The following is a 17,106-nucleotide window of genomic DNA, read 5'->3' on the forward strand; positions in this document are numbered from 1 at the left end:
GAAGCTCTGTACTCAAGTTCCATCTCCTCCTGAGCTGGCAAGCTCACCCTACCGTGGCTTTCCCCTCTCCCCACCCCTACCAGCCTGAGAAATTAAGAGCCCTTGCCTGTGCCATCAGCTGGTGTAACAACTGGGAGCTTTAGCTGTTAGTCTGGAGCATCCTCCCTTCCTCTGATACGCTGACCCTGGAAGCAGTGCCGTTCTTTTTGTTAGGCAGCAAAGGGCAGAGCAGAGATGTTGTCCATCTCAGGTCCTCTCGCTCCTCTGGGGGCTTGTGTGTTGTGGATATCCCATGTGAGCCATAGAATCATAGAATGCCTGGGGACCTTAAAGATCATGCAGTTCCAACCTTTTTGCTGTTGGCATGACTTTCCCCTCTACCAGCTGCTCAGGTCCCCATCCATGGCCTTGAGCACCTCCAGGGATGAGGCATCCTTCAGCTTCTCTGAGCAGCAGTGCCGGGGCCTCATCCCCCTCAGCTGTTATGTTCTTGAGCAAGGAGCAGCAGAAAACCACTGTGCTCTGAAAGAGCACCTCTGAAGTGAGGGGCTGCATGGAAGTGTGGTTCCCTGGTGTAGAACTTGGCCCCAGCTGTGCAAAGGTTCTTTGCAGAATTGCAGGGGGAACTGAGCAAGGAGGAGCTCAGAGCAGGGTTGGAGGAGCAGCTTGGTGCCCCTTGCAGAAACGCATCATCTCCTGAAAATGCTCTGTGCCCAGTGGGGAGCTCCCCAAAACTGTGGCTTCATATTTGCCATTCCAGCCCCATGCTCGTCTCCCTCAGGATCTGGGCCAAGCAAAGTGTCTGGGAAGCGATTTCAGCTTTGTGTGGCTGTGAGGGATTAACCAGAGTTCTCAACCCTGGCAGCTGAGGAAGGAATTGCCATTTCAGGTGGGTTATGGTAGGAAATGCAGAGAAGACCATGAATGCAAGCTGTCCACGTGTCACTCAGTACTTTATTATAACTCTGGAGAGCAGGTGTGCTGGTTACGTAGATGCTACAGTCGTTGTCTACTCTACAGAAACATGGAAACGCTGCGATGCACTCAATGGAGATGCACCATGAGACTGATAACAGCTCCTGTGAACTCAGGTGGGGCTACTTGGCAGTGATTGAGGTCAGAGCCTGGCCTCATGAAGGAAAATACTGCAGGGCTCTGCCTGTGTCAGTGTATGGAGGGACACAGCAGTGCCTGTACTGAGGCCAGGACTGCAGCTATAGAGTTGGCCCCAGAAGCTTTGGTGCAACGTAGCTGGTGTGCATGAGCTGGAGTCAGCCAGGTAAGATGAAAGCCACTACAGAAGTGCAATAAATACAAAGACAAGTCCTGCTTGTTTTAGTTAGATGGGAACCAGAGACCATCCCATTTCTAGGACCTAGCACCATTACGTGTGAAGTCTGGAGTGCCTTTAGGGGCAACAGGCAGAGATGCTCTCTCTTAGAAAGAGGTGGCTTATCAAAATAAAAGCTGAAGGAGTTTTAGCTTTAGTGGCATGGGAAAGAATGAGGGGCCACCCAAAAGGCAGTTAAATTGGCTAAACGCTCTGAAGTAGGCAAGGATTCCCAAATAGAGCCAGCATGTTTGTCAGCAGACATGCAAATACAGATGTCACAAATTCACCTGGCTCAGGTTGATTGCCCACATCTCCCCCAGCTCTGCTTGGAAGACTTGGAGCTGCCTTCCATTGAAAGCCACATCAGTGAGCACCTCTTGGACATGTACAGAACAGAGACAGATCAAAAAGAATGGTTTTGTAATACTGGTAAAGAGGCTGGGCTGATGGCTACTGTGTTAAGAGCTTGTGTAATAATACTTTCCCCTCCTGGCAAACTTCTATAGATCTCAACGGTTATGAATGCAGGTCCTCTCTGGAAACAGACCTAGAGAGGAAGAAGATGTCAGTATGGTTTCATACAGGAGAGGTTCTAAAATCCTGGGATGATTTCTGCTTGTAACTAGTAACAGAGATGTTAACTGGGATGCTGTGAAGATACAAGTGACAGCATGGAGTGGATTCCCATCCTTCAGCCCTTGGACATTGTCTTGAGTTTGGGAAAAAGTGCTCTGGCCTCATTTGCCTCCAGGTGCCATTGGGTCTGGTTTGTGCTGCGGGGCTCCATTTCTCCTAGGAGCATTCTTCAGTGAGCAGGGAGCTGAGCTTTGACCGGGCACTGCAGGTGTAGGGATCTTCTTCAGGTGCTGCCAGGTTGTCACTGTGGCTTCTGGAGAGCAGAGATTTTGTGCAGCCTCCGTTCAGCTTCATCTCACCATTGGCACTGCCTTTTCCCCTGGCAAACAGCTTGGAGTTCCTTAAGGTGCTGGCAGAAACTGCTGGGTGAGGGAAGATAAGAGGGGATGAGCTTAGAAATGTTTTATTTATGCTTCATTTCACCATTTTGTGTGAATAAAACCACTTACGGTGCTTTGGTCTGGAGTGGACGGTGCTGATGACTGTGGGTATCGGTGACTCCATGCTGTGAACATAAGGAGAGAATGTGAAGATGTGTGTTAACATCTGCAGTTCCAGAAAGGTTTAGAGGGCTGGAGTTTGGCTCATGAGAGCTGGGCTGCATGGGCAGAGCTAAAAGCATGGTTGGGTTGGGAAGGCTGACTCAACAGCATCTGGGCAAAGCAGTGTTAGAGAAGTGCTGGTGCTTTTCAGTCTGAAGGGTTTAAGGAAAAGTTCAGAGCAAAAGACAGGGCTGAGCTGTATGGGGACTTCTGGGATTTGCTCTTTCTTTAATCAATCCTTCAACAGCAGACTCAAAGCATGGGGTGTCTGCTTTCTCCCTAGGTGTTTGCCTGCATCCCTCCCACTGCTCCGGCGCAGAGAAGCCCACCTCACCTGCTTTCCTCTCCTTCCACCAGCTTCCTGTAAGTGAGGATCTCCAAATCCAGGGCCAGCTTGATGTTCATCAGCTCCTGATACTCTTTCACCAGGTGAGCCATATCCTCCTTGCTCTTCTGTAGGGCTTCTTCTAGCTTGACCAGTTTGGCTTTGGCATCCTTGAGGGCCATCTCACCATGCTCTCCTGCTTCTTTGATGTTCTCCTCTAAGTACAAGCACTGGTGTTACAGAAGGAGAGAAAGTAACAGAAGCATTAGGTATGTTGTAGTTTCAGATCTGCCTGTCAGAGCTTTGTCACTCAACCCAGGACACACCTGGCTTTTTTGGGACACGATGCAGGACCTCAGCTTCTGGATTTGGATGTTCAGGTCTGCAATCTCCCGTCGGCTGTCAAGGAGGTGACCCCCATAGGTGGCTGACTGGGTGTTCCCTTCTTTCAGCTGCGGGGAAGATGAAAGCACGTGTTATCTCTTGCTCCTTTGCTGTAGCAAAGGAATCTAGTAAGTTTCCCACTGCCCCTGGGGAGAAATGCCTAAACAGGGGAAGAAATAGCTGGTATGTGGAAGGATTTAGGACTCATTCTTATAGTGTCTTCTAGTACTGTAGGAACACACTGTCCATTAGTGTTCACCACATTCTTGCTCTGTTTGGAGGAGGTACCAGAGAAAAAACATTTGCATCCTAAGTGGGCCAAGTTACCACTAGACAATGATCTTGCCTTCCTCAGTTGGCAGTGTGGAGAGCCTCAGGCTGTGAAACTCCTGATTTACACACATGAGTTAGAAGGGATTGATCTAGGTTAGCACCCTGTCCCTCCTTCCATTCCCAGGTGTGTGTCTCTCCACATCTTGCTGAGTCTTGTAGTTTCTTTTTCCCTCTTCTCTCCCTCCTCTCCCCATACCAATCAGATAAGGGACATACCTTCCTCCTGGTAAGTGCTTCAGCCTCCTCCCAGCTCCGAAGAGCCAGGGCTTCATACTGAGACCTCACTTCTTCCACAATCCTGCTCAGGTCAAGCTTGCATGTGTTGTCAATTCCCAGTACAACAGAAATGTCCTTAATTTCTGTCAGCAGCTCCTCGAGTTCCTGAATAGCAGAGAATAGAGATATCAAGTGTTGAACAAAGCTACTTGCCACAAGAGAGCTGAACTCTGGCAGATCTGATGTTCTGAGCCAGGCAAAGTGTCTTCCTGATATGCAGTGTGTGGATGGGGAGACTTTGTAGGTTTTTATTCTCTTAAATTCTGAATCTGGTATTTTTTTCCCCTTAAATTCAGGCTCAGGCTATGGTATGGATTTAGGACCTTTGGGTAACATATGTTACTTGTCCAACAAAATGGTGTATTTGCACTTCATCAAAAGCAGGTTAATTGCAGGTGATGCTTCAGTATCTATTGCTGTTGAGATAGTGAGCATGTCTGTGCAGGGCAAGAAATAGGGTGTTGTTAGTGGTTCTGCTCCGAGTGCTTCCAGAAAGATGCCTTTACTCAGCTCTGCTTCAGTATCTACGGAGGCAGATACTGCCACTTCTGTTGTTACAGTCTGCTTTTTGTCTAGGAAGATAAGGGAGAATGAAGACCCTTCTCTAAACACATCCATAGTGGGCAGAGCTGCTTCTGTATGCTGGAGAAACTCAAACCAGCCCTGGGGGGAGACAGACAGGCATGCACAAGCTGTGCTATCACTGACTCGAGTATTTACTCTTGATAGCTGACTTGGTCACAAAAGGAGTCAGACAATGATGAATGCAGTGAACCTAAAAAAGACCCTTCATCTATGCCCGTAAACTGCACTGCTGGGTAGTTTGTATCCTGACAAGACAGGACCTGATGCCTTGCACCAAGCAGGTACTGTACACGTTCACTTGGCAGCTCCCCCAGCCTCAGACTGCTCCAGCAAAGGTTCACCCCTATCAGTTTCACTGCAGTTTCTTCTGATTTGCACCAGTGTGAATGGGAGCAGCATACATCTCTCCCCATCTTTGCTTTCATCTCAGTGTTTTTTGTTCTTCCCTTTTGTACTGCTGCCTCTAATCTCTTAGAGAAACACCTGTATGCCTTGTTTGCCTTCCCTTCCCCTGACTGGGAGACAAAGAGCACCCTGATGTGGTGATTCATGAGGAAAAGGTACCCCACTAATTTTACAGAGAATGGGATTATCAGTGCACTTTTTCCTAGCTGTTATTAAATCCTTGTGCTTTCTTGTTAATGTTTGAGCATGGCAATAGCTATATGAGAAAACTCACATGTGTTGCTAAAAAGAAAAGGGGAAAAAAGATAAAGAGGACTGAAGCTGGGGTGCTTTTCTGATTCATGCTGTGAGCAGATCTGTCCCACAGTTCCCCCTGCATTCGCCCCTCTGCTGGATATGCGTGCCCATGCACTGATGGCAGTCAAAGCAATTGATGCAGGTGAGGAAATGACTGATGTGAAAATCAGCTTTGGAGGGGAGGGAGGGAGAGGCGGGAGGTGATTTCTTTCCATGGAGGATGTGTTTAGAAATAGTGCAGGCTGCTGCTAAGAACAGCAATATTGGACCTAGAAGAAATCAGACCTGGAAGATGGAAGCATCCTGGTATTCTGTGTAGGATCTGGTATCCCACTGCTCCTGAAAACTGCTTTGCACCAGGAGTGATCATTTTAGAGAAATCCAGGCCTTGTGCTTGGAGGTGTTCTAGCACAGTTCTGTTAGTGGGCAGGTCATTCTGCTTCTCCCTGCCTCAGTTTCCCCACAAAAGGCAGTAGCACTCCTCTGCCAAGCATTCTAATTGTTTGTATTGGTAGAATTCTGACAAACCATTAGTATTCCCCAAACACTGCCAAGCCTGCTTGGTAGCATTTTACAGGCTCTGAGTAAGTGGCTGAAATCACATCGCTGTGTTTGAGGAGATGCAGGCATGCTGCACCCTGTGGGCTTATTTAGATGCAGTATCCTTCCTGCCCTTGGTGAAGTAATCTCAGTTTGGTGCAAATTGGGAACAAAGCCCTCTCTGTATTGGAGCTATCTGCAAGAAAAAAAGTCTTTTTTTGTTTGGCCTTGCCTGTGTGCCAAGGCCACCCTCCCAGCTGCATTTCTACCTGCTCATAGATGGTTTTCTTCAGGTCCATCAGCTCTTGGAGCCCGCTGAGTTTCACCTCCAGCTCTGTTCTATGCAAGGTACTGGCATCTAAATCCTGCAAAAGATGTATTAACAAACAGCTTGAGTGTATTAATGAATAACTGGAGAAGTCCTTTCTGCTGCCCCATCATCTTCAGCAACGTTCTGCTTGCTGTGTTGTGCCTGGCACACATGGAGCTGCTCTACGAGCACAGAAGCTCCTGTGTGATTTCAGCTCTGCACTCTTTGTTTCACTGGTTGTTTTTGCTTTTTCTTCTTTTTTTTTTTTCCTTCTTTTTCCCCTTAGGTGAGAGCTTAGGTGCAAGTCTGCAATGGAAGGGTGGAGAAGGAAACAGGCAGGGCTGGTCCATACCCACTCATCTTTTGTTCACCACAGAAAGCAGGGGTTATTGAAAACTGATGCTGTCCACAGAAGTCACCAGAACTGCCCCTACTGGCTGATGGCTGCGTCAGGGAAAACATGCAATTAGCCATAATGATCATTTGTGGAGAACATTTCCTCTGCCTAATAATATCCTGCATTCCTACACCTTGGATTATTATTTTTTTTTTTAATATAACGACCGTGCACAAAGCCTTCCATTTGAGCTGATATTCAAATGCAGCTCCTCCTGGGACGGGATGTTTGTGCAGGGTGTGGCCGTGCAATGTTTTGTGGATACAAAAGCAAACACATTTATCAATTTCCAGCCTTTCCCAACCCGTGCTGTCATTCAGAGGCAGTGCACAAAGGAGGAGGAGAAGCATTGCCTTGCAGGGTTCTGAGGTGCAGTGTGGCTCTGCCTGACCCCTGTGCTCCTGCCATGAGCCATGGGGCTTTTCTGTAACCACAAGTGGCCCGGATTCCCTTATACTCTCCCTGTTGAAATGGTGACCTTGTTTACCGCGCTGCTGTCTTCCTCAAGGCCTTACTGCCCTACAAAACCTCTGTGGTTTGAAGGCTCTCGTGGTTCTGGGCAGCTCTGGACTCTCCTGGCTGATCCTGGACCACGCTGCCTCTCTCAGACTGTTCTGTGACTGCATTGCTGGTGTACAGACCATACTGATGCAAAGCTCCTCTTGTCACTCACCTTCTTGAGCTCCATGAAGGTGTATTCCATGCCGCTGCAGAGGCGAATCTCATCCTCATATCTAAAGAGAGGAGGGAAAAAAGCAGACAGAAATTGCACAAGCCAGTCAGATGCTTCAGATTGTCTCGTTGGCCCCCAAAAAAGCATTGGAATATAGGCTTTCTGCTTTTACCATCTCATCCTATTTCCTTCAGAAGGTGCGAGATATCTTAGATGTGAACATCTGGACAGGAGAGAGGGCAACAAGCTCCCACATGCCAGCTAACACCGTTAGCACCTTCAGCCTGAAAAACCCCAGAGTACAGAGCAGGTAGCTTTAACACAAATTTAATTTGAGGGCTAAGCAACCTCAGGGTACCTCACAGTCACCACAGAGAGAGAGCAGGCACTGTGAATTGAGGTATGGTGAATTGTTCTCTGTGAAGCCCAGATTCTCACCCCAACTCTTTTTTTCTCTTTCAGATATCCTCAGCATTTAGTTTCCAATGTCCGAAAAGCTTCTCAAAGGAGGAAGCTTTGGAATGTGTAAAATCAAGAAAACAAACAAACCAAGAAAACAGACTGCATCGTGGCCTATCTTAAATGTAAGCACAATTTATGGAGGAACAGAGGTTGTGATAAAGCATTTCATTGAAAACATTGCCTGCAGAGCAAAAGGTAACAAAAACCAGATGGGACAGGGTGGAGTGCTAATATCCAGCAAAGGATCCAACCCTGAAGGTGTTTAGAAACAGGTTTGATAAGGACTAGGACAGCAAAGACTTGGTCCAAGGGCAAGCATGTTTCCTGAAGATTGGCAACAGAGCCAGGAGGACAGTTTAGGGAATACACCAGCCCTTTGGGACACAGAGTCTCTTTTGAGCTAGATCTGTGACCAGCAGGTTGGTTGACTGGCTGTGCAGATACCAGGAATTTTGTGTGATGGGTGCAGGGTGCACTATAGGAATGCTGGTTCTGCTGAGGATGGAGGAGGTGGTTCTCTTAGAGAAGCCCTAGCTTCCCTGCTCTTCTGTGACATCTCCAGCTCCTCTTACTCAGATGTGCTCAGAGCATTTCCAGGCGGGGAATCAAATCTTTGAGTGCTACTTAAAGATGTCATCAAATTGGTATGGGGAAGGCTGAGACATTTAGGAATCAGGTGAAATGGCATCTCCTAACAGAGAGATGATAATGAAATTAGGAATGGCAGCCATTCCATGGGCAGACAGAGATGGGACGAGGTGGGAATAGCTTTAAACTAAAAGAGGGGAGGATGAGATAGGATATAAGGGGCAAATTCTTTACTCAAAAGAGGCTAAGGCCGTGGCAGTGCTGCCCTGAGAAGTGGGGGTGCCCCTGAGGGGGCTCAGTGCCATGGATGGGGCCCTGGGCAATTGATGGAGGGGTTGGAGCAGCCCAGGGCAGGGAGTGAGGCTGGGGGAGGCTTAGAGTCCCTTCCAACCCACTCTATGATTCTATGCTTGATTCTGTTCTTTGGCAGTCAGGTGTGCATCACTCCAATTAGAAGTGAGCCTTCTTTGCTGCTTCCTTACCAGAAAGAGGGGCTGAGCGTAGGGGCAGAGAGAGGAACAAGCATTGCGAATACAGCCAGGAGATTCACCGGGCAGAAGGGATACATCCTGTCCAGGAGCTGATCTGGAATGTCAGAAACATCTCCCTTGAACTGTTTCTTTCTCCACAGAGGGGACAGTGAGGGTACAGAAGGATCTGAGTGTCACAGGTCCTACAGTTGGGCACTTCTGAGGTTCCCCTTAGGTACCCCATGGTGTTAAACTCACCCTCTCTTTGCCTGTTCTTATAAGGCTAGGCAGCTAGCAAGATTTACCTGTCTGGTTTTTCTGCTCTATAGCTGGAATGTTAGCTGTGTTGCCAGTAACTATGTACCGAGCTTAATTACAGCCTGCCACTCTTCCTTCATGCTCATTGCATCTCAGCCCAATCCCAGTCTGTCCCAGCCTGCCAAAGCAGCTTCAACGCATTGCCAGGCGCTGACATAATCTCCCATGTGGAGCAAACAACGCTCCTGACTGAAAGGGGAGCAGGCCAAGCCAGCCCGACGCGCTCACCGCACGGCTCCAGAAGGACCTGGCAGCCAGGAGGTGACTCACATGGAGATGGAGCCTTCTACAAACACATCACAGCATTTATCTCCTTCAAGGTAATCCTCAAGCAATCATGCATGAAGGCATAAATCCATCCTATGTCGCTTTAACAGCACTCGAGATGGGCGTCTGGTCGCCTTGGGCTCCTTCTGGAGTCAGTGGAACAAAATCAGAGTTGAGCTGAATCTCAGGCAGGCTACATGTCTCTCTGGATGTACCTTCAAGGCTATCTTAGGGTAAAGATACAGTGGTGGCATGATCTGAGCCCAGTAACATAGAGCTACATCACTATGTCTCCTGCAGAGCAAGAAAATGGGGTAGGGAGCAGCTGAAAACCAGCTGTAAAGATTGAAGGTGGAGGAGTGCTGACTGACAGCGTTCAAGGGGAAAACCTGATTATCACAAACTCTGACTTTTAGATCTGGCCCCTCTGAATGTTGTTAACTCTGTATTTTCCTGCAGTATTTCTCCAGTCCCACCCCAGAGTTGCTCAGCATGCAAAAAGTCTGTGCCTTCTCATTCAAATGGATTTTTGCATGTGCAAATTGCACATGGGGAGCTGAAGCAAACTCTGGGCAGTCACCCCTACCTGAGTATGTTTCAGTTTTGGCACGATTTCCTAAAGAAGCAGCATTTGAGACCCTGTGTCAGACTTTAACCCTCTCCCTTGTCCCCTCTCCATCCTCTTCTGTCTTTGGAACCATGACAACAGATAGCAGCACTGCTCAATGGCAACCAAAGGAGGTTGGAAGAAGTGGAAGCATCCCAGCTAGCTAAGTCTCCTGTGTGTTTTTTGCAAAGCTGTCCCTGAACAGAGGGAAAAAAAAGACAAATTGGAGTCTTTCTGAGGATGCTGACAGGCAGATTTTACATGTGAGCTGTTGGGCAGCAGCTTGCTTGCCTGGCCACTGAGTGCACAGTGCTCTATGGAGATGCCACAGCAAGGACAAGTGGATACCCATTTAAAATTGGTAGTGGAATTCCTGCCTTTTGCTTTTCCCAAAATATTTCCCCTAGGAAAACAAACCTCTGCAGGAGCTGGAAACCTCCAAAATTTGCATGGATTAAGCAGCCCATTTACTCCACAGAAAAAAACAACCGGGCAGAGGCAATCTTCTTGACTTGCAGGACTCAAAGAGCTGGTGTGGGTTAGCATGGGGCTGGAGCATTGCCCTGGGCAGCTCAGCAGAAGTAGCAGTGCTCTCCCCAGGGATCACCAATGGCTGCAGGCAGCACGGTGGGCTTTTGCTGTGGCAGAAATCCACCTGGATTTCTGCTGCCTGATAATACTGTGCGTGTTTGCATGCTGTGTTTTTATCCCCTGTGTGCTGGGTGGGATGTGGGCCCTGTTCCTCAAAGCAGTTACGATTTCTGAATTTCTAGCAGCGTAGCATCTCTGCCTCTTCTGCTCCTCTGTCCAGCTAGGCTTAAACTGATTGAACATAAGGGGGAAATACACAGCCTGTTTGCATAAATACCTCTACCCTTAAGAAATCGGGTTGAGAAATAACAATAATAAGTGCCAGATGTGGGCAATTAGTAAGTTAATTTGAGTACAAATAGAAGGACAAACTGGGAGAGCAGATGGATTTGGCTGATCTGATGTCTCTCCACAAGCCTGCCTGTTTTTCTGACTTACGGAATAAACCAAGAAGTGTCTTCTGTAAGTACAGAGCCATTGCTTCCTGGGGATGTGCAAGGAGAAGCAGGAGCTCCACAGAGGTATGGAGGTCTTAAAACCTTTTAGGATAGGGAGTAAATGGTACAGTCCCTATAAGGTCTTTGATCCAAGTTCAGGGTTGCTGTCTGTCAGCAAAGCAAGCATCAGTGATTCCAGGTCTTTAAGTGAAACCAGCATCTCAAAGCAGGAGCACTCACCACAAGGAATTTAGGGATTTGCAGTGCATCATTTCTAGAAGGAGGCTGAGCATAAGCGCTTTCAGCATAAGGTCAAGAACCAAACTCCTAATTCCATGTCCTGCTCTGCCATCAGTTTGAGTAAGTTTAAGTGCTGCCCTGTTCTATCTGTCCATAAGGTCCTTCTGGATATCTTTATGGAGGTATCAGTCTTTCCCCTGATCTGCAGACGTGTTGAGCAGCTGGTTTAATCAAAGCCTGCAAAGATCACTGAGATCCTTGGGCTAAGCTCTCTGGAGAAGGGTGCTGTCATTATTCACACATCACATCATGCATCAGGAAGAGGTGTGGGCTGTTATTTCAGATGTCTGTCAATGCCAGCAGAGGGGTTGGCCCTTAGCTTTGTTGTTCTGTTTTGACAGTGCCCACAGGTGGGTCCTCCTCACTGCAAATCAGCATGAAAGTACCAGAGATCCTGTGTAGGCAAATGGGTGTAACTGGAAGGGAAAGTATCTAATTGTGGATTCATCTGTGTGGTATGCAAATAACACCGATAATAAGGAAAGCATTGTTTTCTTAAATGAGCCGTGGTGCATCTCAGATGTTATCTGAGGATCTCAAAGCTGTTGACAAAAGCAGCAAGAAGCCCTCTGCAGCCAGTCCTCTCAAACTATCATCTGCCTCAATAAGTTCTGTCTAGAGGTTTAGGTTAGGGTTGGGTTAGAATTTAACCTTTTGGTGAAAGCAGAACTTTGCTTTAATTTCTGGGGGGAGGAGGAGGAAAAGAGAGGCAGTCTGTTAATGCTAAGGGGCCCAAATCCATAGATTGGTCTGGGGAGAAAGCTTTGGTTTGTGATAACAGTATGGGGGATAACTAATTCTTTGTTTTATTGGCTATCATTCCTGGTAGTATTGTTTCCTGTGCTCTGACCTCAGATGCCCCCATACTTTCTATAGGTTACTTTCATCTCTAGTTAGGAAGAGGGTAGGAAACCAGCTTCTCAAACATGCTGTCCTCTTTTTCTCTGGGAACAGCACTCACTGCTTTCGATCAGTGCCACACTGCTCCTTGTCCCACAGCTTAACCAGCATCTTGCAAACATTCCCCCCTCATACATGGAGCCACGTTGGACACCTACTTGCTTCGGAAGTTATCCATGGTGCTCAGGACCTCTGTCAACTCCGACTCGAGATTTTCCTGCTCATAGTTGAGTGCCTGCATCTCTTGATTCATTTTGCTCATGTACTGATCGTAAATGGCCTTCATGTCTGATTCGGAGTGGGAATTGTCTTGATCCTTCAGGAAGTTCCACCGTGTCGTCAGGATCTTGTTCTGTTGCTCCAAGCATTGGACCTGATAAAGAGATTGCAGAGACCTCAGTAATTCTGACAGCTCAGCAAAATGCCTCTGGTCTGGAGACCTCTGCAGCAATGAAATGTTGCTGAGCTCAGCTGAGATCTCCAGGTAAGAGCAAAAAATCCCCTGAAGATCCAGGGCAGAGGATGAATACAGGGGCTACAAAGGTTTTATGCATTTCATGCTGCTTAATTTCTTAACAGATCACATTCATGTGAGAATGAAGAAGCATCTCTTGTTAAGTCACTGAAAAAATAAAAGCTGATCTACACTGGTCCCCTTTGCCTCCAAACATATTGAGATAAAGGCTGAAAACCCACTATGGCTCATGCCCAGATGTCTGGGGTGAATTGAATTCTGATTTACTGTCTCAGAGTGGCACAAATCACTCCCCTCTAATCTGTAGGATTGCACCATGGTGAAGCCTGAGCAATGAATCACAGTCTTGGTTTGTATTGCAAAGCAGTGTAGACGAGAACTATGGGAGCTCTACAGAATAACTGGAATAATGAGGCTCTGTGTGAGGTCTCAGAGTGCCTATCTGCTAAGAGAGGATATGTTGCATTCTCATCCACCCACTGTCCAAATCTGACGCTCTTCTTTCCTGATGCTCTCCATTCTGAAGAATCATGCTGAGCGTTCAACAGTTTTCACGTTCAAAGCTCTTGACTAATGTTAATTAATTATTTAATCATCACCTCTCCTCATTGCTCTGTGAGGGAAACCAAACTCCCTCCGACACGTTTTGGCTGCGAGCTCCAAGCTGTCAATTGCCTTAACTCTGTCCTGGAGATGATTCAATGCTGATATGAGTTCGTCTGTGCTATGAGGAAGATGCAGCATCACCAGTACACTGTATAGTGAGAAATGGGGTACAAGGGCTATCAGGCCTCGATCTCCTCCTTGGACTTCAGTTTTGGCCAGGAGAACAGCAGTGAATCGGTGAGACAGAGTGCTCAGGTCTGAGCACTGCACAAATATGGAGGGGATTCCCAGCTTCTCATCTGAGTAGAGGGCAGCCAAGCAAAGCAGCAGTGCTCAGATGCTTATAGTTGAGTGTGTGTGTGTGTTAAGGTCTTCTAAGTCTTGCTGTTGGAGACCTACTCCTTCCTTACAGCATAACACGTGTCCATAGACATCAAGTTGGGAGTTTGGTGACTGGCTGCTTTGTCCTGGCACAAAAACAGCATCATGCTGTGTGTGTGCGCATGCGTGAGGCCAGGCAGCTCAGTGGCATGAGGAAGTGGCCACTGGGGCTACCAGTAACCAATTGGGCCATTTGTTCTCTCCATCTGAGGCATCTTCAGGATTGCACAGCGGGACTGTGGTCAGTGGGGCTGAGATCAAACTGTGGGGTTGGATGTAGAGAACAGCCTCTCATTTTATGGCATCTTTCCCATTTGCTGCTAGAATAGTCCATGTTTGCATTGGCTGCTGTTCCAAGTCTCTCCCTGACCCTCAGATGAAGTCTTGGTTCCTGACTTCGCTCCTGATGGTTTGTTGCTCTTTTTTCTCTACCTAAATCTTTAGTTTTTACCCTCTTCCCAAACCATACCCACCCACCAGGCTGAACTGCTTTCATCCTGTCATCTTGCCTGGCATCCCGCTTCAGCAGAAATCCTTTGTAAATCCTTTGAAATGTGAGCTTTGTAGCAGAAGAATCGCTCAAATCGAGCCTCATTTCCTGGAAGAACAAACACAGAAGTGACCAAAGCTTGGACCTTGGAAACCTCTGCATCTGAGCTGCTCAGGGTGAAGGTAGAGCTTCAGGCAGGGATTCCATCACTTGGCTGTTGACTGTCTCCCACTTGCACATACCTGGATCAGATGAAAAGACAATACTAGCAGATCTGGAACAGCCTGCTGGAAACCCTTAACAGCAAACTCCTGCAGTTATTGTTGTCAATTATCCGAGGAATTAGCAGCTCAGGCTTCAGACCATCTGAATTCCTGATTAAAAAGACAAATTCTCTGCAACGAGGAAGTGTCATTAACTTTCTTCTGGAATGGAAGCCTGAGGCAGGTGGCTGAAATTTCCCACTTATGTACCACTTGAAGCTGCAGCCTTCAAAGCTAACTGCAGAAGCTGCAGGTGCTGAAGTCAAAGCCACTTAACTAAGGAGGCTTATTTGTATCTTCTGTCCATCAGGCCCTGTAATGCACACTTATCAGCAGGTCACCAGGTTGGGTTTATCAGGAAATCTAGAGGCTGTCACTTCTTCCATCTCCATCTGTGTGGAACAGGCTGGTGCCTGTGGTCAGGCTCACGTACATTCTGTTACTGTGTGGGCTTCTCTCATCTCCCCTGCCCCCATCCTCTCACCCAAGGTCTGGTTTCTGAGCAGGGCTCAGTACACACACACACCCCTCAGCCTCGTGTTCTGGGTGGTTGAAGGACCAGGGCTGTAGCACATGCAACACATCACTCTCCAGGTGATTTCCAAACCACTTGTTCTCCAAATCCAGGCCAAGATCAGCGCTTAGGAAAGCAGAGCTGCAAAGGCTGCTATGTTCCTCCGTGCAGGGTCAGCCCCTGGCACTGCTGTACACTATTGGCATGTGGAGATGTGGTGGGTGCACAGCTCTTCGTTGGGATGGATACTGGGAGAGGTGGATCCCCACCCCCTCCTTTCCAGCATGAGGTCAGGTCCTTTTAGAGATTGACTTAAAGAAAATAGTACTGAAAAAAAATAATAATAAAATCCCAAGCTGTAGTAGCTTGGCATTGAGTGCTGGTATTGTAGACTGCAGTGAAGCAATCCTAGGAGATTACCATCTGTTTACAGAGCACCAGGGCTTTGCAGAAACCTGCCTTTGCTGGATGAGTTGTTTTCCTTTGAGAAAAATCTTCTGCCTTCTCATGGCTCTTTTAAGAGATGAAAGCGACACTTTCTTGGCTGAGCGTGCAACCCCTCGTAGTGCAAACCACAGAGGAGGGAGGTGGGTGGGGGGTATCCCTTGCCCACCACGGAGCTACAAAGATGAATTTCCAGCTGTCTCTGTGCAGCCAGGGAGGAATTTGAGCAGCCACTGTAGTCAGCATTACTGCCCATGGCCATAAGTCCATTGCACACCAAGGCCTGCTTCATCCATGTCCCTGCTGTGCTGACCAGCACAGCACAGGAGAGGCACGGGCTGCTGACCACAGCCGTGGCCCAGCTTCACCTAGAGGTGATGGTAGCCCTTGTGCTAAGAGATAGCACTGAAGAAATATCTAATTGGGTAATTAGTCCCACATTCGGAGCCTGGCAGTGGTTCACTGGAGGCCTTCATGAGCCTCATGGCAGTGTCTGCATCCACTTCCCCACCACCACCACCACCAGCATCCCCATCCCCACAGCAGCTCCCCTTACCTTCTCAATCAGGGTCACAAACTGGTTGTTGAGCAGCTTGATGTCCTCCTTCTCCTGCTCCCGCACAGCATGAAAGTCGGTGTCGATATCAAGATGCACAGGAGGCAGGAGCCTGCCATCAATGGAGAGGTAAGAGGAACTCTGGTACCCACCATCTCCATGAAGGGCCCCACAGCTGGGGCTGCTCACACTGCTGGGACTGCAGCGGCCCAGGCTCTCCGGGGACGTGCTGCCTGCTCTGCCTTGGCTCATTCCCCCTGATGCCTCCCAGGAGCAGAGGGAGCCACTGCTGAAGGCTTTGCAGGGGTTAGTCATGCTCAGCTCGTGGCTCTGCAGCTGAAGGGGAGGAGAAAGGAGGTAGAGAAAGAAAAAAGAAAAAAGAAAAAAAAAAAAAAAAAAAAAAAAAAAAGAGGTGAAGTTTTCTTGCTGTTACTGCCTCAAAGGGAAGGAGAGCAGTGGCACGCTGAGCAGCTTGGGCAGCTAATTCCTGTCTCCTCAGCTCGTGGGTTGGCTAATAAATTACAAGCACCTGTTCTCCTATGTTCATTAAACGGAGGAGGGTGTAACCGTTGATGTAATCCAGATCAACCTGTTGGCTTCTCTTTTTTTTTTTTTCCTTCCCTCTCTCTGTACCCTCCTTTCTTCAGGAGCTTGTTTGTGTGGTGAAGGCATAGGCATTCACAGCAAAAACAAATCTCTCCCAGGTAATTCGCGGGGCCCTGAGCAGCTGCTTTCCTCGTCCTTAAATGGTGAAGAAAGCAAGCAAAGGAGCTGGGCTGCAGCAGGCAGGGAGCGCAGCGCTGAGTAGGGCTGCAAGCATGCACCTGGGTCATGGAGCCTGGGCTCAGCCCTCTTGGGTTTCCAACCAAAGGAATTGTGGCTTTTTTTTTTTTTTTTTTTTTTTTTTTTTTTTTTTTTTTTTTTTTTGCTAATAGAATGAAAGAGCTGAGGAAATCATAAAGGAAGGCTCTGAGTTTGCTAAGGGTGGGTGTTTGGAGAATGCTTTTTGAGCTTGTTGGGTTAGAGGTGTTGGTGGTTGACTGCAGAGAAACTCCTGATGCTCTGAGTGTTTGGATACGGTGGGTCTGCTTTTGGGACCCCTTAGTGAGTTGAGGTTATTTGGTCCAACAGAAATGTAGGCGTTCAAAATAGATGCCAAATTGGATCCCAGAAGTGTCCGTGCCCCTCTGACACCTGCGTGTCCCAAAAGCCCTTTAAAAGCAAACTCTGGAGACACCAAAAACCACTCTCTTTTAATAAATTCTAGCCTGCCAAGGTGGCACGCCCTGAACTACTTGTTTGGACCTAGGAATAAACCAGCATTGGACACTGCTCTCTTGAAAGTGTTGGAAGTGTTTTTCAGCTTTAACGCAGTTTCTCGTGTGAAAAACGAGGACAGAA

At 47.9% G+C, this 17,106-nt stretch overlaps 1 protein-coding gene across 2 annotated transcripts; it reads right to left on the bottom strand.

Annotated features, from left to right (window-relative positions):
- Positions 1-934: 934 nt before the first annotated feature.
- KRT80 (keratin 80) lies at positions 935-16,110 on the bottom strand. Of its 2 annotated transcripts, none has more exons than XM_042837104.1 (9): positions 15,706-16,110; positions 12,135-12,349; positions 7,037-7,097; positions 5,926-6,021; positions 3,770-3,934; positions 3,163-3,288; positions 2,846-3,066; positions 2,419-2,474; positions 935-2,328 (listed from the first exon to the last, which is right to left on the bottom strand). In XM_042837104.1, the coding sequence occupies exons 1-9, from the start codon at positions 16,018-16,020 to the stop codon at positions 2,126-2,128; spliced, it is 1,458 nt and encodes a 485-aa protein (XP_042693038.1). In that variant the 5' UTR covers positions 16,021-16,110; the 3' UTR covers positions 935-2,125. The 2 variants fall into 2 exon arrangements, with proteins under 2 accessions (XP_042693038.1, XP_042693037.1); XM_042837103.1 differs by having other exon boundaries at positions 935-2,331.
- Between the last annotated feature and the right edge of the window lie 996 nt (positions 16,111-17,106).

The sequence above is a fragment of the Centrocercus urophasianus genome, unplaced genomic scaffold, assembly GCF_019232065.1.
Source record: "Centrocercus urophasianus isolate 14NV4802_14NV808 unplaced genomic scaffold, USGS_Curo_1.0 seq_67, whole genome shotgun sequence".
In the NCBI taxonomy this organism is placed as follows: Eukaryota; Metazoa; Chordata; class Aves; order Galliformes; family Phasianidae; genus Centrocercus; species Centrocercus urophasianus.